This window comes from Cyrtonyx montezumae, unplaced genomic scaffold (genome assembly GCF_038088225.1).
Source record: "Cyrtonyx montezumae isolate F1298 unplaced genomic scaffold, pur_monq_1.0 scaffold_2, whole genome shotgun sequence".
Classification (NCBI taxonomy): domain Eukaryota; kingdom Metazoa; phylum Chordata; class Aves; order Galliformes; family Odontophoridae; genus Cyrtonyx; species Cyrtonyx montezumae.
Window position 1 is genome coordinate 13,825,357 of NW_027071936.1, and position 22,680 is coordinate 13,848,036.

A 22,680-nucleotide genomic window follows, 5' to 3' on the forward strand; every position below is an offset into this window, starting at 1 on the left:
AAAGCTTGAAAGCCGATTCTGTGGAAATGCACTGTCAGTAGAACAGAAATGTTTCTTTACAGCAGTTCCAGTACTTCACCTTCAGAAGGAGCTCTGCTTGCAGGAGGTTATGGGTGTACCCCAAATTCTCTTCCAAAATTTCAGCATCCTTCTCATGAACTGCTAAAGGAAAATGGCTTTACACAACAGGTGTACCATAAGTATCATCGAAGGTGTCTAACAGGTAAGCCACTTACTCTACTTACTAACTTTTTATCAAGCAGTTAACAGGTGTCGCTTGATAGCAGTTTTATCCATGTTATTCTTCAGCCCTCATTTTTTCTTGGGGAAAAATGATGCTTATATTGAATGATACTTTCTTGCTATTTAACTTTAAATTCCCGACGAAAAAAAATGCCCTCAAAATCCTTGACATTTTCCTGCAACTTTTTCTGTATTAATATTCATTACTAAAACAAATACGAGTCCTTGAGAGAAGGTAATCAGTTGACTTTAATTATTAAGGCTCAATGAAAATACCATTTGAAAGTTCAGAATTAGAATTCTTGAAGATCCTGTGTCAGTGTTACTGATGAAAACGCACTTGAAAACAGCCTGTTCCAGAATTAGGAAGCTGTGGCTGTGTGTTTGTTTGTTTCCTTTTCAGAGAGGAAACGGTTGGGAATTGGCCAGTCCCAGGAAATGAACACACTTTTTCGTTTCTGGTCCTTTTTCCTGCGAGATCACTTCAACAGGAAAATGTATGAAGAGTTCAGACAACTCGCTCTAGATGATGCAAAAGAACACTACAGGTATGAGTCTTTTCTTGGAACTGAAATTTGAAAAAATTAATTAAAAAACCCGATGTCTTTATCAGTCTTTTTAATTACAGTGATGTTTACATGTATCTTAAGTGAATGTTTTTATTTTTAGCTTCGACCCTTTGTAAATCTTCAAAATTCCAAGTTGTTTTAATACCAGCAAATTTGGTTGTATGTATTTGCGCTTTGTGGATAAGTAGCTAAGTGTATGGTATTTCCTGACCTGTAGTTGGTCCTGAATTCTCCAGAACCTTGCAACTTGCTGACTCTGACAAGTCAGCTCTATTCTTAGGAAAGCTTCTGTGATTTTTTCTCGTCCATTCTTGACCTCAAACCGCTTGTCTTCCTAGAATAGCAGAAAAAATTACCACTGCCCCATTAGCTCTTCCATGTTCCCTCTCTTCTTCCCACACACTTCTTCCTTTTCCCTCCCCCAGCCTCTGTTTCTCTCAGTCAAAGAGACAAGGTAGCCCAATGTTTTGAATGCCAAGTGAGGAAGTGTATGGAAATTTTAAAGTTTGGATATGTTGTCACTCTGGAGTATCAAGTCCGTAGGATGCAAAGGTGGTTTTAATCATCATTTGTATATCTACTGAGAGCTTTCTTTATGCTTCTGTGATTATCCAAGTATATATTTACCAAGAGAAACTTCAGAAGGCTCTTGAGGGATAGCAGATAAATGCAGAACAGTCCCAGCTATGCTGTCATTTTTGTCTTTGCCAACTGTAACATATCGTTGTATCATAAAGAGAAGTTGATCCAGATCCTTCCAGAAAAAATAGTTGTTCTGTATTTATCTCTAAGAAATACTTCAAGTAAGTGCTACTGGCATGAATATTTCCCTAGCTAAGTGTTCCTTACAGTTTACTGATTATCCAGATGCAACTGGGACTTCAGGAGTTCTCACCATTGTGTATTTTCATACACTCATAACGTGATATTGCAGTCATCTGATGACTGAATGAACTCAGCACTCAAATAAAAACTGTGTGTCTGCATGGTTAGAGGTCAGTGCTATACAGAATCACAATGGCTGGTTTGGTACTGGTTGCTGGATTAAACATCCTTTGGCCTCCAGTTCGCTTACCTAGAAAAAGGATCAATTCATTTTGACCGCTGCTTGGCTGCCCGAGGCAGACTTCAAACATGCCTGCTAAGAATTCAGGTGGGCCCACAGGGCACTTAACATAGGAGGAAACCAGTAATAACTATTAACTTGTAGCAATAGGGCTTTTCTGTGACTTTCCCACTTGCTCAGGTAGTATGGCTTAGGAAAAAGTTGAGCTTGACAGCCAAGGTAATGCTTTCAAGCAGGGTAAAATGAAGGTACATTACCTCAGCTCAGAGCAACGATTAAGAAGCTTGTGATCGAGCTGAATGAGGGAGTGGCAGGCAGATTGGTGTCAATAGTTTCTTTCCCTCTGACAGGAAACAGGAGAGGCATGGAAGGAAGCTAGGGTAAGAAAAATCAGAGGCCCTTTTTCATGAGGTGATGGAGCTGTGGGTCTCAACATCTTGAAAATGTAAAAGCATTTGTTTTGAAATTGCAGGCATGTAGAGTCTGTAGTTCATAAACTGAAGCCACGTGACAAAACAGGCATTCCTAAGTGAGTTTTTGCTTATTTGTAAAGGTGTTTCAAAACGACTGTTCAGTAAGGATTGAACGTAAAAGGAAGCATTTTTTGTGGGAAGGGAAAAATGAGACTGTGCTGTTTACATAAATACAAGGAGAGACTGAGAACTTGGATCCTTTTGAGCAATTGGAGGGTATTCCTAAGATTCTCCTGCCTGTTTCTTCTCTCCTAGGTACGGGTTGGAATGTTTGTTTCGATTTTACAGCTATGGCCTAGAGAAGAAATTCAGGCGAGACATATTCAAGGACTTCCAGGAAGAAACAAAGAGGGACTATGAAGCTGGTAATAATTATCACAGGCTGGTCACTGCTTACAGCAGCATAACTTTAGCTTGGGAGATAATCCCAGTTCCTTGGCATTCACTTGTTTAGTAAGCTCAGTTTTAATTTAGTTTTTAAGAGCACCTTTAGTCTGTGCTTATCTTTCAATTCTCTTACATATGTAGATACTGGTGAACAATTAGGTTTACAGTTAAGTCTAACCTTTGTAAATTGTTAAAATTACTTTGTTTTGTCATTAGGTCAGCTTTATGGACTGGAAAAGTTTTGGGCTTACCTGAAATATTCTCAGCACAAGACACCAGCCATTGACCCCAAGCTGCAAGAATACCTCAGTAAATTCAGGAGACTGGAGGACTTCAGAGTGGATGTAAGTTTCAACATCTATTTTTAATCAGTTTGGCACAACCCTATTTTTACTGCAATTAAACTGTTTCAAAACAGTACTTCAGTTCATTAAAAGGCAAATTTACAAATCCCATCAAGTCACTACAAGGCATGATTTGAAAAAGTTTAATGGAAATGAATGGAACTACACATTTTTCTAGATGTTGTTTTCCAAACTGAAGTATGGTGCTGAGACACGGTTAGCGTATAAACAGTGCTGAATTTCCCTTTTTCTCACGTAATGAAATACAGTAAATAACCAAAATATGTAAAAGGACATATTTTACTGTTGTAATAATATGAAGTGCTGAGCAAGGAGGACTTTAAAGGGTTTTTCAACTCAATACATAGTTTATTTGTCGTCTGCTAAGACAGATTACTTCTGTACTCTTCAGGAATTTGGCAAATGAATTAACACCTACCAGTTCCTTAATGAATTGTGACAGGCATTGTCCTTGGCACGCCAAATTCAGCGTAACCTTCTTATAGACCACTGATTTCTTAAGCTGCACATTTCCAGACAGCAGTGCTGCTGTGCTTGTTGTAATGGGGTTGTGATCTACTGCTTATGTCATCCTCTGCAGCCCTCTATTCTGGCAGTTGTTGCAAATATCAGGCACTGGATATAATGTCGTGTTCCAAGTCTTTGAAATCCTAAACTTGCCATGTTTTTTACACTTGTAGTTTAACAGCCAAGAAAGTTTTAAGAGTAGCAGTGGTGAGTTGTGATTAAGATTACTGTGCCTAACTAAGGACTCAATTACAGAATGCTCCTTTCTCCTCCCCTAAGCATGTGAAAGGGCGGGTACCTGGCCTTACAGAACAGCTCTTAACAGAGTACTGATGTTAATTTTCAGCCTCCTTTTAGTGAAGAATGGGGCAGGAGGCAGTTTGCTGCAGCAGGTGAGGATTCGGGTCATCGCAGACATCCGGCTCGTTCCTGTAGAACATTTCCTGTGGCTCAGGCCACAGTGCTGGAGCAAGTTACCAGTGGGAGCTGTGTGCAGGCACCCAGAGCAAGTCATCCTAATGCTGCCACAGAATCAAGGGAAAGTGATGTACCGGAAAAATAGACTAAGCCTCGCCCCCTTGAGAAGCAGCTTTTTTCATCGTTCTTTTTGTTTGGAGATCTCCAAGGTGAGCCAATGTAGTACATGATTAAAAGTAAATGGGAAGACAAAGGATTACATTCTTTTTTCATGGGATTAAGTTCCAAAACACCCTAGGAGAGTCGTTCTTGGTTTTGGGATCATCAGAAGGGTCCTAGGAAAGATTCTTTGGCTTCAGTATTGCTTTCCTCAAGCTTTTGTTTACAAAAAACTGCATTCCTAGCATATGCATAAAAAGTACTTTGGGGGACGCCTTACATTTCAGCTCTTAAGAAAGGTATGGTATATCCATCTTACTGACTGCGCTTTCTTTGTCCCTTTGTTTATATTTTACCAAAGTAAAAAAAAATGACATGATAATTTTAAATGTAAAGAAGGGTCTATGTGATTGGTTTGCTTTTGAATCTATAACTTTAAAAAGTATGCTTTGTGTGAAAGTGCACTTGAGAATGTGCAGCTATATATGATACAGCATTGCTGGATTCTATTTAAAGACATAGTTTTTATTTTTTTCTCTTGTCTCCATAGTTAGTATTAAGTATGGAGCTGAGTACACATAACTGGGATAGTTTTGCAGATACTTCCTTCAGTACTGGTTCTTAATAAGCCCCAGTAAAATACAGGGAAAAATGGATCGCTAGGTTCAGCGTCTTAAATTAACATCTAGTGTCTGCAGTTGGTGCAGGTCATTAAAGAAGCTTCAGGTGATTTCTCATATGATGATAAAGCACTCTAACATGAGAGGCATCCATTTATTTTTTTTTAGATTCTTTTTTTCCTCTGTATTTCAAGGAATAAAAATTACTCTGGAAGGAAACTAAATATTCCTTGTAAACTTTCTTGGTTTGCTTCATTTTGCAGTATTTGGATGAAGCTCTGCTTAAACTGTGCTAGCTAAGATTTGATAATTTCATACAGGTCTAAGCACAATTTCACTGAATGTAAGTTATTGCAATATACATTCATTGCTGTAGCTAAAAGAAGAGGGTGTTTATATCATGCCATTTCTTTTAATTTCATTACTTGGATTTAAAAAACCAACTGCACAAACTGAGTGGGTCCCTTAGTTCTTCGAGGGTAAATGAGAAGAATTTCAGCTTTTTGTTACCAGTTAGCTGCAAAAGAGCTGACTGAGAATCCTGTCTAGCACAAATGCCTTAACCCATGAAGATGTCCAAACGGAGCAAACATCCAAAGTCAGCGTGTCATACTGCTATCAGATCTTAGAAGTTGTCGGAGTAAGTCCATTATTTTTTTCAATCATTGTCTTCTGAAACTCTCAGTGAATGTCTACACTGTAAATGAGTACACGAGCAGTGGCCTTCCGAGCAGTAAAGAGAATCACAGTACAAAATTTAGCCTTTTACAAGGGGCCTATTCTAAGTGAAAATGAACAACTAATTTAAGACCTTTCCCTAAGCTGAAGTGACATATCTCTACCACGTGTTTGATCCATGACTCTTGCGATTGAGGAAAATGATGCAAATGTAAATTTGAACTGAATTTGTATATACAAGTAACAGATTTTAAATATTCTTTTTTCTTCATTGGAAAATGCGCAGACTATGCTTTTGGTGTGTAATTTTATAATATCCTGACAAATTTTATAAAAACCCTCTGATCGTGTTTTACTCTACGAGCTTTGTTGTTGTTCCAGATGCATGAAAAAAAACCAACACAGTTCTACAGAGCCTGAGGCTGTAGGGTTACCTCATGAAGGTATTAGGGAACCTTTAGAGGCTCAGGTGGGTTCTTAAAATGCAGCCAGCTTTTTATCCCAAACTTTGTGATGATTTTTCATATGCCTTTGTGATTTTTTTCAATGAAAAAATGACAGGTGAGTAGAAAATGTGTCTGAAGGCAAAGGAAAGCCTTGTTTTAGAGTATGGCCCCTTTATTTGGGCACCCAGGTCTGGCTAATAGCTCTGCCTACCTTCAGGAATGCCCCCTTTGATTTCTCATGGACTCGAATCTTCCTTCCCTCCTTGGCTCCCTGGCAGAGTGGTAGAAAGAATGACAGAACCACTGCTGCTGTTTGCGTGCTGAGATGAGAACACCAAGTTTAGAACAAAGCCCCAAGATTAACAGTTCAGCAGTTTGTTCCTCTGTAAGGCTCAAAGCTATTAGCTGTCTCTAACTGCCATTCCTGTTGTGGAGCCACAAATTTGTCTTTGAAAGGCATGTATGTCCAGCATCCTTTCTGCTGCTGTCTGCATCCGTTTAAGGTAACCTTCAATTCACCTGTTAGAATACTATTGGTCTTAAGACATGTTTTTCCAAGTAGTCAGCAGGTTTTTGACCCTTGACATGTCTAAAAACTCGTGTGCTTAATGCAGAATTTGAAAGAATGCCTTTTTGCTGAGAAACATATCTACAAGTACTTCAAACTACGCTATGCTAAAAGCTCATTCATTAAGGTTCTTCTTCAGTCCTGCTCAAAAGGTTTTTTCAGGAAAGAAGGAAATCCTGTTGTTCCCTAAGGAGAGCAGGCAATATTTTCCTACAATGAGAAGCAGTAGCCTGTCCACATGACAGATTCTTCTGGAGTTTAGCAGGGATAAAGCACTCAAAGGAGCAGAAAGCAGCTCATACTCACAGCAGACAGTGCCCTGTGTCCACAGGCATCAGACATCCATCTGTACTGACGTGACAGACCATCCTTCTGCAGCTTCACACTGAGGAACAGACTTAACTGTTGGCTGGTGTTCTTTTGCAGAGGAATCCCACAGCGATGCATGGCTATGCCTATAAACTTAAAGCTTTCCTCTCTGCTTTCTTCAGCCTAGAGTTTTGGAGGGAGAAAGGCAGTGCTCTTTTTCTTCACCTTCTGCAAATTCCACTAGAAACAAACCCTCCAAACTCTAACCAGGTAATGGGATTCATGTAGGAAACAGGCTTTTAACTTGTCTAAGGCAGCATTATTATATGACCCAAGTAATGTGAAACTTTGGCCCACAGCTGCAACGGCACTGTGTTAGGAAATCTGGAAGAAATCTAAGCAACTAGGTTTGCAATTTTATGGCAGCGCTTTGGATTAATGCCTTCAAAGCTGATTAGTTGTGGTTTCTCTCCAGCAAGAAGTTAGTTACGCTTTCAACTACATAAAAAGTAATGACAGTCTTCACACTCTCATGAAATCAGGGCCCAAGTCAAGCAGTAGCATTGTGCTTTTACTCCACAATGCTCATGGCCAGTGACAAATCCAGACCCGCCACCAAAACTTTCCACCTTCAGAAGGCTTTATTTTTCTTAGATGCTTACAGCGTATGCTTGTAGACTTTACCCAGTTACCTAGAAATTGGGACAGCTCACTAAAATATCACTGTCACAGAAAACACAGTTCATGACCAGAATGGGGGCGATAGAGTTTTCATCATGAATTCTGCAAGAAGGCTGCACTGCCAGACAGGAGCTCTGTGAAACACAGCCAAGTGGAAAACTCGTGGAACAGCTAAGTGCACAGAAACACAGCAAACCCCACAGAGGAGGGGAATGCAGCTGGGTTAGGGGTGAGTTATGGTTTTCACATAAAGAACACTTCACTTGCATTTGAACCGACCTGGTGGGTAGAGCCGTTCACATTTAATTAAGTTGTCCATACTTACGGCCCTAAAGCCTTATCAAAAAACAAAACAAAAAAAAAAACAACAGAAAAATAGCTTAGATTACGATGGCTTATAATAGCTACTTAAAAAGAAGCAAAACAAGAAGCAACTTAAGAGAGCACCAATCAGATACTGCGTATGCCGAAAAAGAAGAAAATGCAAATCTTAACTAAGGAAAAACAGTTCTATCTCAATAAAAAGACATGAGCACGTGGAAGGACAGTTCAATAGTCCCCAATGAAGACTTGCTATGTTCAAGATGAAGTAAATATGTTTGTTTTTTAAAAAAACAAGTTTTAAATATACATCTCCTGTCACCAAAACAAGCAAGAACTTGGGAAGCTATGTACAAATGGGGCTGAAATAAAATGTTTTAACACATGACTGCTCTTAAGCCAGCATAATGCTAGGTCTAGCCCAGGAAAACAACTAATAAGCAAACTGGGAATGTATTTTGCTTATAATGAAGACGAGAATAGTCCCTTATGTTGCCTAAAGAAAAGATATCAACCTGTCATTTTCATTAATTTAACAGTGAATTTTTTCCAAGTGTTTGCTATAACTCCTACAAGGATGAATGTCTCCATAAAAATTATAATACTGATTTCATTAAAGCTTCCACGGATCTGATGTTGTTCTGAACTGTAAGCACCCACTGTATGCATCGACTTCTTGTGCAAATGAAGGATACAGTGTGCTTTAAAGTGTCGCTTAGGTAGTCATCCTTAAATCACTAGTGACTTCTAACACAGGCTGAACAAGCCAAACTCCACTCAATCCGAAGACCCACTGGGCATCAAACTACAGAGTTCTATCTATGCGACATGCTTCTGCCAAAAGATTATTGCTTTCTAGTCTTCAGTTACTGCTAAACTTCTTGAAAGCAAAAGTCATCCTTCTTACCCATCTTTGATCACTTTTCTATTTAACCAATCATAAATAATAAGAATTGGGGCATCGCTCTTGTTAAAACAGTTTAAGTAATTAAAAAAAATAAAAATCACATATTTTTGATCTAGTTAAGCTTCACTGCAGTTCTTAGAACGAAGGAAAGGAAAAGGCTACGCTGGGTTTAGGAAAGCACAGCATATGAAAACAACTGCTCTTTCTCCAGTAAGAAATTTCTACATTAAGCAGACACAAGCCAGATAAACAGCTCAAGCTCCAGCTATGCCAGATGTAGCAACAGTAATAGCTAAATAATGACTAAATAACAGGGTAACTCATGTCAGGTGATGGGAATCTCCAGCCACGACTCTGTACAGTAGAAGCTGTAACACAATCAATTGTAAAAGTATTTTTATGTGGAAGCCTGAAAAAACTTGATCTGATCAGTTAGCAGATTGATACTTATTATAGTAACTATGCACAAACAGAAGATTGGATGCTGCATCCACGCTCAGTTAAACAAGGATGTGAGAAAAGTGGAAAGCAGCACCTTAATGAGTGACACGCACAAACCAACCAGCTTCATGCCTAAACTGCATTGTTCAGCTCGTACCAGAACCTGCAAGTGGAACCTGATGTGAAATGGCTTTAGTTCTGCTAGTTTTATCGCAGCACAAGAAATATAACGTCTCAGGCTTGGAGATGCAAGGAAAGGAATTTAATCTGCCTTCCAGGACAAGTTACAAGCGAGACAGTGGAGGATTTCTGTTTGTTTCACTTATATCGACACAAAGCTCTTTCAGTCAAACAGTAATAAAAATGCAGTAGCTCCTGAAATTTCAGAGTTGACAATTCAAAAGAATGATATATAGAAATCTGTTACTGTAAACACACCACAGATAAAGTCTGCAAGCACAGGTACAGATGTAACCCATAAAGCTGTAAGCCATGAACTTAACGGCGTCAGTTACAAATTAAGTAAAGTAGGCAGTGAAGTTTCTGCAAGGTGTTGAGTGATCCATGGGTATTGCTCTCCACCATCCTTGTCCTCCAAGTGCCATGAGACACATGGCTTTTCTCATACGTTCTACTATTTCCTAGACCGCTTATTTACAATCACTTCATTTTTTACCACCATAAATACATTGGCATAGGTGTACTCCTTGAATTATAACTTACCTAAGTCTTCCAGGTTCTTCAAAATGTGGGACTTGAAAAGAAAATCCACAGCCTCGAAGCTAAGAACATGAACAACAGTGAATGTTTCATATCCAAGACTTCTTCCCCTTCCTTGGTATTCCAGCACATTCCAGCTCTGCTTGACAGCTTCCACACAGAGTCTGACAGCCCAGTTGGTATTGTACATGCTTTATTAAAATGGTACTCGTATTTACAATATCTGCAGAAACAATCCTTCTCAAGTCTTGCATTCAGACAGACACGCACACAGACACACGCGCGCACGCCCCTTCACTCTACAGGGGTGTGAAGGCTATGCTCCCAAAAGTTAGGCAGCTTCTGGAAGAGGAGGAAGGGTGACTTTTTTTTATGTTTTAAATTACTTAAAAAGAAGCGTGGGAGTATGCATTTGGCCATCACAATGCTAATTTAAGTATATGTAGTATTAACATATGGCAGTAACACTGAGTTTTCCTCTTTTACATTCTATACACAGAATGACATCAAGGTTTTCCAGTCAATAGAACATTCTAACTTCAGTCTCAATGTTGCTATGTAGTGACTATGAAAGAGGGCTTTCCCTTAAAACAATTCAAGTCTATGCAAGCGAAATAAGGCACAATTAATATTTGATTTGATTTAGACAATGGGAAAAAGGAGTGGGAGGGAGGCAGGCCTCAGATAAGAGTTGTCAAAGAGGAAATAGTTGTACCCAATCCTTTTGGAGGAAAGGATGAATTTTACCCCCATCCTGATTTGCATGGACTTCTCTTAGAGAACTGAAGTATTCTGCCAGGGCTCCTAAGGCCCACATACAAAACAAAATTGGAAATTCACATTGTAACACCAGTGTCAGTAGTCTAACCTACTGATACTGATGTATGTGAGTGCATCTTTGTTTAATGCTGAAGGAGAAGACAAACATGAAACAAGTTTCAAACCTTTCACTGAGCTTGAAGACTCCCATCTTTAGAGTTTGTAACATATGCTATTTGAAAAGGCTTCGGCTTACTGATAAAAAGGAATAGCGTTTTTGCCTTTAGATCCCTGGCCCCTCTTCACTAAGCCTTACCAGGCATTACAAATAAACTGCAACAAAAAGTTTGGCAGCACAAATAATGTCTAGTATTCAAATCTTCAGTTGTGACTTTATTGTTTTCCTTGTACAAAACCTGTTGAATGTTTTTCGCAGCAGATGAACTGTACCCAAAGATGCAGGACATTCTGTGATGGGGAATAAGAGGTTGCAGTTCCGAAGGCCCCTGACTTTGGTTGTTTACAAAGTTCATTCCTGTTTAGTGTGATCCTTGGTATCTTCCTCATCTGTGTATTCTGATGGTTCCTCCCCTGGTTTTAGGAGTCTACCTACGTAGTCGTATTTTTCTGAAAGAGATTCACGATTCCATTACAATCAAAACCAACTCAATTTCCAAGGTAGCCTGCATAGCTGCAAATTCACTTCTTCCCCCCGCACACACTACAGCTCTGACATGGATGGCAAGTTATCAACAAGCTCAGCTCCTACAACATTCTTGGTTTAGGGCTGCTCACTACTTGTTCTGCTCTCAGTACTTAAGTTTCCATGCCAGTCAGGCCGGCTTTATCACACAAAGGCTGAAAACACTGCTATAAAAACCAGCACAAATTCTCTCAGCCTGTTTCAATTTCAACTAATGTCAAAAAAAAAAAAAGTTTCCCCTCCCTCCAGAGGCATACTTCCATAGAAATGATTACAAAACAAACTTGTTTAACCTTTTATGCCTAAACAACTCTTAAGTCCTAGTCATAATTCATTGGGATCCAAAGCTAGCAACCCGAGAGCAGGAATTCCATTGGCTCAGCTACTCTATACTGAATAGCTGACAAGAGAACACCTTTCTTATATAAAACAAACAGGGTAAAAATGTTACAGTGGGGTATGGTGGAATCCTCTCTAAGAAGAAAGCCCTGAAATCCCTGGTCTTTTCCTAGAAAAACTACATTGCATTGTTATTGACACTATCAAGATCTCTTTTAAAGATGCCCCAAGCCCAAGTCAGTCGTCTTATATTAAAACATTTCCTTAAGCTAAAGATCTTCTAATTTGAGCAGTTACCTTTAAATTGCATTTCCCACTCTCTTACACTTTCCATCTGTACAGCATTTAAGTCCGATAGGTCATCATATTCATCTCTGAGTGCATCTTTATCTAGACAGAAAGTTGCTAGTCCCCTGGAGGCATCTCTGCCAGCAAATATTCCGTATGGACCCTCTGAAAACAAAAAAGACAAAACCGATACCTTCAGGTCTTTGCTTATGGTGACTGATGTCAATTCTTCAGTCTGCCAAAGCCATACATGACAAGCCCCATGCTTATGCAGCTTTGACATCATGGCTGTCCAATGTTCAACACTGCAATTCAACGTTAAGTATCGCTAGGAGTGAAAGTCAGCCGAGAGAAGCAGAATCAGGACAACAGCTTTGAAGGGGTTATCTGGAAAAGTCCCTGACACTTGATGCAAGTCAAGAGATGTAAATTCCAAAGGGACTGGAGGACAGAATTCAAAAGAAATCTACTTCCATTAAGCAACAGAGTATGTAGAAGTTGGGCGTGAACAGAACCAAATCATATGGACAGCTTAGTAAGAAGTCTGTTTAGAGTGCCAATTACTTGACTTATAGGACCACCATAACTTGACAATCAGTGGATCTTATGACACATTTCTTACTACTGTGAAAGTTACACTGCAAAACACAACTTAGAAGCTGAAACAATCCTGTAGTGAGATATTTAATTTACTCATTTGTCACACTCAGTAACTTTTCATAAAGCTGGTAAGAGGTAGCAACAGCTGCTGCTGGCCAAGTAACTCAGAGCTTCTTCTAACAAGAAGTCTTGCTGTACTCCAAACCAGCTGCCATTCAGGTGATCTCACTGTTGATGTTCTGAATGAGGAACACAGGCCCACAACATTAGTAACAGCTTCTATGAAGATCACACACAATCAGTAAATCCTTAAGAGCGATTATAAATCGCAGTGTAAGCTTCCTGCTAACAGGATTTTGCCCCAGATTTTTTTCTTTTCCCCTGAAGCATTTAGAATGAAGTTTCCATAAACTATTTGTATTACATCATCAGAATTCTGTCTAACTAGAGTTGAAGGAGCAAACTGCCCCCTCCCCAAAGCTCTGCATCTGGGGATGCGCTGCAGCCACTGCTGAGGTGCTACCTCTTGATCCACCAGCTTGATGCCAATTATTTCTGTTCAAGAATTACTTGAACGTTACTCAGTACCAAGCCCTGAACACCCTCCCAGCTCAATAGCACACACAGTTGTAAGCATAAATGCCTTTAAGACATATGCTTGCATTACGACTAATCAATGCAAGATTTTAGCTAATGCATGATAACACCAGATGACACTATATTGCTACGAATTTTCCTTCTCTAAAACTGAATTTAAACGCTCGTGTTTCAGTGTGTTTACTACAGGAGTATTCAGAAGTCATATGCAACCACCACAACAGGTGCAAACACTCACAGCAAAATGGTAACGAGCAAACACAAGCCTTCAGACTCACAGCACCTCAAATCCTAGCTCTGTAAATGTAACTAAAAAAAACCCATAAAAAACAGCTATATTCTTTCATCTGTTACTAAAAGGCAACTCCTGAATTATGAATACTTTAAGAAAATAGTAAAAATGCAAGCCTGGCTTCCCCTTAATCACAGGGTTGGTAAAGTACAAGTTCATACAAGTTCAGACATCTCAATATATGAGCAATCTACTTAAAGATTTAAAGCTTCCACTTAGGTAACTTTACACAGATTAAATACAACATTTAAAATTAATAGAGAATATACAGGGCTGTGTTTCGCTATGACACCTTATCTACTATTCACTTTGATATAAAAACTGATAGAATGGTCCTAAAAAGGTATTTTGCACGTCAGATCCTGGAAAATCCTTCAGGAAGGTGCAAGCACAGTCAGCTCTGGGGAAAAAAAAACAGGTTGCGTGAACACGATCTTGTGGCAGAAACATCAGTGCAATCCCTGAAGTACTCCCACAGAGTTCTTTCGTGACCAGATGCAATTTACTCTGCCTGTCCTACCTATAGCCCTTCTTTTATTTCTCTTTGTCTGCCTATTTAGACTGGCTCCTGTTCTAAATAATTCATTGTGCCACTAATATACATACTGAAGAGATTGTAAAAAGAGATGCTAGTAGCGTAGGTACATGGACTAAATCAATTTTTCAAGACTACCACAGACTCCTAAGTGGTTTTCTTTCTCTCTACCCCGCCCAAAATTAGCTACTTCACAGTCAAGCCCTCCACAAGTTCTCCCCCCACACCTATTTGGCACCTCACAGCAGCAAGAGGAAAAGTCACAAAAGTATAAAAAAATCATTGAAACATCTCAACGTGTTACTTGGCTTCACACAGTCGCAAGCCTTACATCAAGAAAGCTTTGCTCCTTGAAGAATGTTCTTCCCATCATTGATTTAACATGTTACAACACTCTTACCTAGCCTTTGTTCTAGTGTCAGCTCCGCTGTGAGACCAAACTCTTATCAAAACTATGTATTTGCCTGCCTATCTCTACCTCTGTAATACCACATTTATACACTGCCCTTTTCCCTGTGTAAAGTCCTCATTTACCTTACAACTCTACCCTGTATAAAATATGCACTTCTTTCATCTATGCACATGCAAATACTGCTACCCACTGCCCGGTACCACTCCCAGGAAGCAAGGATTCTCCCTTCCTTGTAAAATCCAAATAAAATCTGCCCTTCCTGACAGATGTGTGCCAGCCTGATGTTCATCTTTACCTATGAATGAGCTGGGCAGGCCCGAGCCTTGGCAAAACTCAAGTCTCTTTCAAGTCAACAAAAAAAACCTCTCCAACTTCTGAATGCAGGATTTCAGTATCTCCTAGCCCTGTTTTGGATCTTCAATGAAGATGAAATTTCTCTTTGCTTACATATGTTAAGCAATAGCAGACAAGGAAAAATAACATTAACACAAAGTATTTAGACACTTGACAAATACTAAGCTATCCTAGCTGAAGGTTTAATTTGGAAGCATTTTTTTCCAGTCACTTGGTCCAGAACAGGCTAAACTGGATCTTGGAACACAGCCTGCATTTGAATTTTAAAATGGTCTCACCAGTAATTCCCAAAAACCTATGCTGGTGCTCAAATTTGGAGTAGATATTCTTGACGTACCAAGAGGACCATTTCAGTTGCGTACTGGTTTTGCACAAGTACCCACACTGCTGCTCCAGGACCAGTAATGAAAGTGAATGCTGAGCACCAAACTCAAGACTGCTCTGGCTGCTGGTACAGGGACCTGCACCACAAATAGCTGCAAGTGGATTCGGTATCTAACCTAGTGATACCATCAGCTATGAATTGTGTTCACTCTCACAAGACTAATGCACGTTCCTTGAAGAAGCCATGCAGGCTAATGAGGTTCAGTTTAAACCAGTTTTCATTTCCAAAAGCAGCCAAAAAACACTTGTGACAAATCACCAAACATGCCAGGTGTTCTTAAGCATCTGTGCACTCTGTGCAGCCTCCAGAACACAGCCCTGTTCCACCTGCAGCTTTGAAACCCATGGACAGCAATTCCTAAGCTGCAGACAACAACCAAGGCAAATCTCTCTTTCATTCTAAGTTAAAGGAATGAATGGAGAAAGGCCAAGAAATAGCTGACAGCTGCACTAACATACCACTCTGTCTACCTTCCCTGCTCAAAATCAAATTGAAATCTCCACCATCTGTTTCAAGCTTTCCATCCAAATCCCAAGATGTTTGTTTAGTGTCACTTGTAGGAGAAGAACTAAAGAGCAACAAGTTGAACAAAGCCATTTCGAGATGCAGCTTGAAAACAGAAGCTTTAAAATAACATGGATCATTGGAATTCAAGGTGACATTATTTCAACTTGAAATCCACTCCAGATTTACAGGAATGGAAAGATGTGAATCAGTTTGAAGTCACAGCACGTATGGAAATTAAATGCTCTTAGGAGGATGATCCACAACGCCTACCTACTGCAATGGGAACTGTTTGGGTCTAAACTGGACTTCTTAGGCACAGGCCTTGCTCTGCCTCCTGCCAGCCTTCTCCCTAACTGTGGGAGAAGTGCAGGAAACAGCGAGCTAACTTGAACTGGAGAGGCTGACAGTGAGCACTGCTCAGACAGCCTGCAGCTCAGCTTCACAAGGCTCTGGCGAGGAACTCCACACTTGGAGAGGACACATCCCAAACCACCTCAGGGAGAAGTACTCTGTCCATAGTTTAGTCTGTAATAAAGCAAGCAACACTAGCCAGGCTCAATTACATGATAGAGGGATGCAACACTATGTGCTGGATTTAACATCTATACATCATCAACAGTGATGACACTACCACATCACATACATCATGTTTGGCCAAGTCCCCACACCCCTGATTTAAATCATCTAATACATCACTAGGGATTTATTCAGCCAGCTTTTATCAAGCAGTTGTTCAGATGTTAAGGAATATATCCAGCTTAATAGCAAAGGCAAAGAGCAGCTGCTGGTCACAAAGTAAAAGCTGCAGAGGGCAGAGAGCTGCATCTTCCTACGTATTCCACACTGTTAGTGCTCTCAGGGAATGGAGATCCTTTTGTCCCACTCACTCATGCCAGAAGCAAAGAGCCACTCTCTCCTCAGTAGGCATTTCTGAACTTTTCCAGTGTACGTGTTCTGGTAGGTCCTTACACTTGTTTCCTTGAGGAGCTGAGTCCCAGGGAGAGAAACCTCCCCCGCATGGCACAAAGAGCGGGCAAGCATCAAAACAAACTGCAGAAGACTCACACCTCACAGGAAGCATTGCTCTCCCCATCCTATCATCTGTAATTGTCTCTAAACCCTTAACAGACCTCCCCAGACAGCACGTTTGCTCCTCCTGCTGCATTTCACCCCAGCCCTACCCTTGTACACGTAGTACAAAAGCATCAATACCATCCAGGACAACTTTTAAACGCAGATGTAATTATGCTCAAAGCACTAAATTCCCAAGGAGTTCAGGCAGCACCAGGTTATTCTACATAAACTATGGAAGAAACAACAACGTTTACTTCAAATTTTTTCAGAGTATTTAATATCAGATACTGTAGTTGTTCACTGGATTTGCAACACAAAACAAAGGCAATTCTCCCCTAATGAAAAATGAACTATGACAGAGCTATTTGTGGAAGGAAATACTACTATTGCCTGATCTATTCTTCTTAGAAAAGTGTCAAGTAGGAATCTCTGTGACACTTTGACAGAGTAAAGCTGGAGCTGACAGTGACCACATATTACAGGGCAGGAAAAATATCAAGAAATTGACTGGTTCTTCGAAGAAGTGATGTGGAACAGTTGCATATTAGATTATACACCATCTTGCTTTGTCCCGCTCAAAAACTACACCAAGTATTTTTCAGTTGATCTAAACATGTTTACAGCATTATACTACCATGCCAATTCAAACTCTAGATTTGTTAAGAATACTTTTATCTCTTACTATGCCTATCTATCGACCAGTAAACCTCCAGGAATCTTAATGTAAACAAACATGAAAGTTCAAGTTCAAATAAACGAAACAGTAAAACCTGTTTCATGTGATAAAGATATAAAACCAACAAAGCACGCACTAAAGGTACCAGTCGTCAGGCTCTCAGTCATGAGATGTGGTTATGGGATGGGGAGATCACCCCACCACAATTGCTTTGATATTCTGGCTCCAGAATTTTTAAAATGCACCATTAATTGCTTGCTTGATTACTTGCAGAGTTTGCAGGTGATAAAGGAAAAGGTAATTAAGATTAATAATCAAACAAAGCATTGTAGAACTCAAAACAGGGACAAGCAGAAGTGATATTTACTTAATACAACTGAAAGTGAAGTGATGAAACAAAGGGTATGCTTGCAGGACAGAAGACAGCCCTGGGAATTGTGAAAAAGAACCCTCTAAGCGTTATTTTGAGAGAGTGTAATGTGAAATAACAGATTCTTGGAGGCACAGACAGTTAAACGTGTGATACAACCTTCCCAATCTCACCTGAAATGCATCAGACGTACCAAAGACTCGTTACCAATAGGATAAATTATGGAAAGCTTTAGAGCCCACATTAAAATAAATAAATAAATAATTGAAAAGGAAGTTTGGATTAAATGTTCAAGAAAGGGAAACATTCAACTGTGGCTGTTTGAAAGGATGAGGTAAACAGTCAATCCACTTGTTAAAAATCTTACCTGTAGGTCTTTGGTGGGCTCTTCGCTGAAACAGAGCAAAGCATACCAGGATTCAGTGGATGGAAACTTAAAAAGAGCAGAGCTTCTAATAAAATCAAAAGCTTATCAAGATTTACAATGGAATCTCACCTGCTGGACAAAAACGTAGGCTAGATGACAATTCACTGTATTAGCCTTATGCGAGAAGCACAGAAGTAATAAAAACACTTTCATCCATACTACATTGAGGAAAAAAAGAGACTTGCCATTGGAGATAGCAGAAGCCTTCTGAGACAGCCACGTTACTCAGCAGTAACCCAGCAGTCAACGAGTAGCCTAAGAGAGCAGCAAACCTTCAGCCAATGCAGTTTGCCACCTTCAAAGCCAGGGCACAACTCTGCATCAGCACCTCAACAACATACCAACAGCTCCCAGACCAAGCTCGTTCTGTCAGCAAAGCCAGCGCTCTCAACTGCTTCTTCTGCTTAACAAAGCATAGCTGCTGCTTTGTCGGTTAGCTCTGCACTCCTGCTGTACTCCAGCTATGAAGCAAACAACTACCAAGAGAACTTCTGCTGTTACCGTGACAGAAAAGCTCGTGGAGAGGTGCAGTTTTAGAAGTTGAAGTCTTTTCCACCTAACCCTTCTCAGATCTTTTAAGGCCTCCAAGTGCTCGTTGTGGTTTTTTTTTTTTCCTTTTCGGTCAGAAAACAGTTGCAAGAAAATACTACTTGACACGTATCACACAGACTGTCTGCATTGCATCAGTGTGATGCAACTGAAGCACAGGTTGAGCACCCATATTCTAATGCGCACACAAAACAGAGATCCGACAGAGAAAAATAATGCCAGCTCTCTTATTAAAAGGACATCTTTCAAAACAGCAAAGAAAAAACAAAACCAACCGCCTACGACATATATCTCTCTCTCCACAAAAACAGGATGCACTGCTTTCAGGGAAACCAGCTGCTGGCATTATTAAAAAAACAGGCTGATGTCCTTAAACACAAAGCTTTAGTTTCCTCACAGCAATGGGCCTCCAGAGGTAGAAGATGCAAGCCGGTGCTACTACAGCATAAAGCCCACAAATGATGTCTGATACACAAAACAGATAAAACAAATGTTCAGTGTGTGGCTCAATGTTATTTCTCAGGGGTAGCTGATGAAGAAATCTGTTAACTCAGACTGCTGTTCTAAGTTCTGTGTGCACACGTCTCGTTAACCTGTGTGTTAGAAACAAGTAAGTGCTTCAGTTGGAACCTGTGCTTCTTTCACATGCAGCCCAGGATAAGGTAGGCCTTCTGGGCTGTGAGGGCACATTGCTGGCTCATGTCCAACTTCCCATCCACCAGTACCCTCAAGTTCATTTCAGCAGGGATCTATTGTTACACCCCCCAGCTTGTTCTGATAGCAGAGGCTGCCACGACCCAGGTGCAGGATCCTGCACTTGGATTTGTTGAATCTCACAAGGTTCACCTTAGCTGTATTTTATATCAGGACACAGGTCTCAGCTTAAAAATCCCTAAAGCATGTGAGACAAAAGAACTTGCCTGAATGAAGTGTTTGGAAGCTGCACCAGACTGCATCCTCTCAGCTTCATCAATTCATAGGCATAACCTAGGCACAGCCAGGGAGCTCAGAGCCTAGTGCTAGCTTTTCCAGTACCCCAACACAAAGCATTTTGATTCACTTAGGGGAGCTTCAATTTCTGTGACCGGCAGCAGAGTTGGTATCAGATACTCTGATGGTGACAAGAGCACAAGGCTGGCACAGCTGTACCACTGCCTGTCACCAGTTGGGACCAAACTCCTGCAACACTGCAGTTCTATGTTTTTATAACCTAAGAATTAAGAGCAAAATCAAACACAAAGAAAAAGCTGCCTCACTTGAACTATTTCCTGGAAAAAATTATAGCATCCTCTCCTCTGCCCCTCACACAAAGGCACCAGTCACACCTACTATGAAAAACTCCTGTGTGATTTGATTAGATCCGGATTTCCAAGCCACCATTGTTTCAGGAAGAAAATGAGCAGCAGCCGTAACTCTCACTTCCTTTGGCACTGGGTTTGCACACACAGCTCTGCAAACTTGCCCAGCTCATGACGTGAAAGCACCGGGGATTTATTCCTCATGGACAATCCTCACCGCCAGCCCACCAGCTCCCCCTGCTCGCCTGCATCCCGATTACAGCTCACACTGCTATGTCACCTGCCCCTCTAGGTAAGCACCCAGCTGTCTCCGCTCTTCCCAGAGCCATGACAGCTCGAAGGCAGGACGCGCCGCTCGGCTGCACGTGGCAAACCTACCAGAAGAGACGAAGGAAAGCGATTAAAACATCGCAGCCCCGCATCCGTCGGGCAGCTGGAAAGCCACCGGTAAAGCGGCGGGGCTCGGCGCGGCCCTCCCGCGGCTCCCGCACCGCCGCCGCCCCCCGAGCTCCCCCGGTCCGCCCCCACGCTCACCGGGCCCGTAGAACTTGCTGCCTTTGGTCACGTCAAAGACTTTGCCGTTGACCGCCAGGAGAAGGCGGGGGTTACGGGTCCCGTCGAACTCGCGCAGCTGCTCCAGCGAGAAATCCCTCCGCTTCATCCGCGGCAGCGGGGCGGCCTGGCTCTGCTGGGCCGCGCCCCCCGGCCCGCTCCGCTTCCCCCAGCGCAGGTACAGGCGGTAGGCGGCCAGCAGCACGAGTGCCAGCAGCCCCACGTACAGTAGCATCCCTCCGCCCGCCGGCTCCTCCGCGCCGCCGTCGCTCCCCGCAGTCCTTAGCCGCTCATCGCCGCCGTCCGCCATCACCACCAGGCCCGCGCCCGCCCGCCGCCGCCCCGCCCCTCGCGGCCCCAAGCCCCGCCTCCTTCGCCTCTCGCCGCCTCCGATTGGTCCCCGCCCCGGGGCACCGCCCCCGCCGGCCTCGCGCCCCGCGGGCGACGCGGCAGCGGACGCGCCCCGCCCCTCCGCCTCGCGAGAGGTGCGGCCGTTGTTATCGCGCATGCGCGGAGCGGCCTCTCCACTCTCGCGCGAGGCGGGGCGGCGCGGGCGGGAGTTTGGTGCGCGCGCCCCTGCGCGGTGGGAGCAGGAGGAGCCGTGTGGGGAAGGGGCTGCGGCGGGCGGAGTGTCCCGCTGGGGAGGGGGTCGAGGGCCGGTCCGTGCCCGCCACGGTGCTAATGGCGTCGTGGAAGACTTCAAGCTTCATTAGTGAGACAGCCAGTCATCTCTGTAGAAGATCAAGGCTGTGGCAGGGCTTGGCCCTTCCTCGTCCTGGCCACGTGTTCCCGGGTGAAGAGTCGTACAGGTGCGTAGCTGTGCCTGCGGGTCCCCAGCTGGGCTCAGCCACACTGCCTGGCACTGAGTTGTGGCACCCCAGCACTGTGGACCCGCTGGGCACGGTTACTCCACGCAGCTGCGTGGCACAGAGGCATCCCTTCCTGCTGACAGCAGCCGCAGTCAATCACCGTTTCACAGACGGGTTACTAAAGCTGGAAAAGTCAAGTATTTCCACGCAGGCGGGTGAACAGTGCAAGAACCCAGCACTAAGTAACATTTGGCAGTGCTTAGCGTTTTCAGAAAGCTCTGCAGTTTCAGCACGTTCAGGGAATGGTTAGGTGTTCAGTTTTCTACCCTCTGAACCTGTTCAGTAATGACAACCTCCGTGAGGAGACAGAATGAAGTTCCCACCAGTTGAAGAACTGCGATTAAAATGCGTAGGTTGCTCTGAAAGCAGCACCTCCTTTTTATTTCCCTGGAAGCTCCAACACATACAAAGAACACAGTAACACTAGTTGATAGGGCACATTCTCAGCTACAAAACACTGTTTTCCAACAGTTACCCCTGTTAGCTATGCATTTCTTCCCCTAGTAATGAACAAGAGCCTGCATGCCATGCTTGTAAACAGCTGCGCCAGTGGAGATGACCCTAACGTCACCCCTGCTGAAGAGGTGGTTGGGACAAGTAGAAGCCTGTCTAGAAGGGCACCAGTTTAGCCCTGACAAACTGGCTAACTAATAGTGCCTTCCCTCAGAACCAGGGGTGGGTTTCTGGTGAACTTGGGTTCCCAAAAGCAAGGGGACAGGTTTTTAATATGAATGGGACATACTCCTCCACTAAGTAACTACATTTTCATATTCCACTGTTGATAGCGTAGGATGAATTCTAATTGGCCAAGCCTGTCATTTGATTGTGTTAACTTTGGGGTATCATGGGATGTATGGTCAGACAATGGAGGCACTGCACAAAGAAGGAATACAAAACAAAACAAAAGGTGTATTATGCAGAGAGAAGAGGGGAAACTGAGGGTGAGACCTGTCTGGAGGATTAGAAGGTAGATCATTTGATGGTACACTGCAATTCAGGAGCTCAGGAACAGGTATTCTTGTCGTCTCTCAACAGCAATGCTTCCTAGTTAACGTGATGAAACATAATGGAACAGCATATGGAAAATGTAGAGCTGAGGTCCAAAAATCACTTGAACAGCTTAGTGCAACTGCAGATAACTTGAGTGATTCCCTTCTCTCAGCTCAGTTCTCGCCCATGCAGGTGTGACCTTTAGCATACTGGGCAGAATTGTACCT

The 22,680-nt window shown here is 42.3% G+C and overlaps 2 protein-coding genes across 5 annotated transcripts in view; one reads left to right on the forward strand and one right to left on the reverse strand.

Annotated features, from left to right (window-relative positions):
- The window catches only part of LARP1B (La ribonucleoprotein 1B), a 33,603-nt gene extending 28,573 nt beyond the window's left edge, over positions 1-5,030 (forward strand). For 3 of the 4 annotated variants that reach the window (XM_065736403.1, XM_065736402.1, XM_065736406.1), the window contains 5 exons: positions 63-223; positions 647-791; positions 2,607-2,716; positions 2,955-3,082; positions 3,957-5,030. In XM_065736403.1, the coding sequence (XP_065592475.1) occupies positions 63-223; positions 647-791; positions 2,607-2,716; positions 2,955-3,082; positions 3,957-4,172 (760 nt within the window). In that variant the 3' untranslated portion in view covers positions 4,173-5,030. The remainder of the gene's footprint in view (positions 1-62; positions 224-646; positions 792-2,606; positions 2,717-2,954; positions 3,083-3,956) is intronic. The other variant, XM_065736405.1, reaches the window with a different exon arrangement.
- A 5,023-nt stretch (positions 5,031-10,053) lies between these two features.
- Positions 10,054-20,912, reverse strand: PGRMC2 (progesterone receptor membrane component 2). Its single transcript, XM_065736472.1, has 3 exons — positions 20,577-20,912; positions 11,976-12,131; positions 10,054-11,263 (listed from the first exon to the last, which is right to left on the reverse strand). The coding sequence occupies exons 1-3, from the start codon at positions 20,902-20,904 to the stop codon at positions 11,166-11,168; spliced, it is 582 nt and encodes a 193-aa protein (XP_065592544.1). The 5' UTR covers positions 20,905-20,912; the 3' UTR covers positions 10,054-11,165.
- Between the last annotated feature and the right edge of the window lie 1,768 nt (positions 20,913-22,680).

Coding starts and splice junctions, on each gene's coding strand:
- PGRMC2 (XM_065736472.1), bottom strand. CDS start 20,904: ATGGCGGACGGCGGCGATGAGCGGCTAAGGACTGCGGGGAGCGACGGC. Junction 12,132..20,576: donor CAGCAAGTTCTACGGGCCCG/GTGAGCGTGGGG, acceptor TTTTGTTTTCAG/AGGGTCCATACGGAATATTT. Junction 11,264..11,975: donor GTGGGAAATGCAATTTAAAG/GTAACTGCTCAA, acceptor AATCTCTTTCAG/AAAAATACGACTACGTAGGT.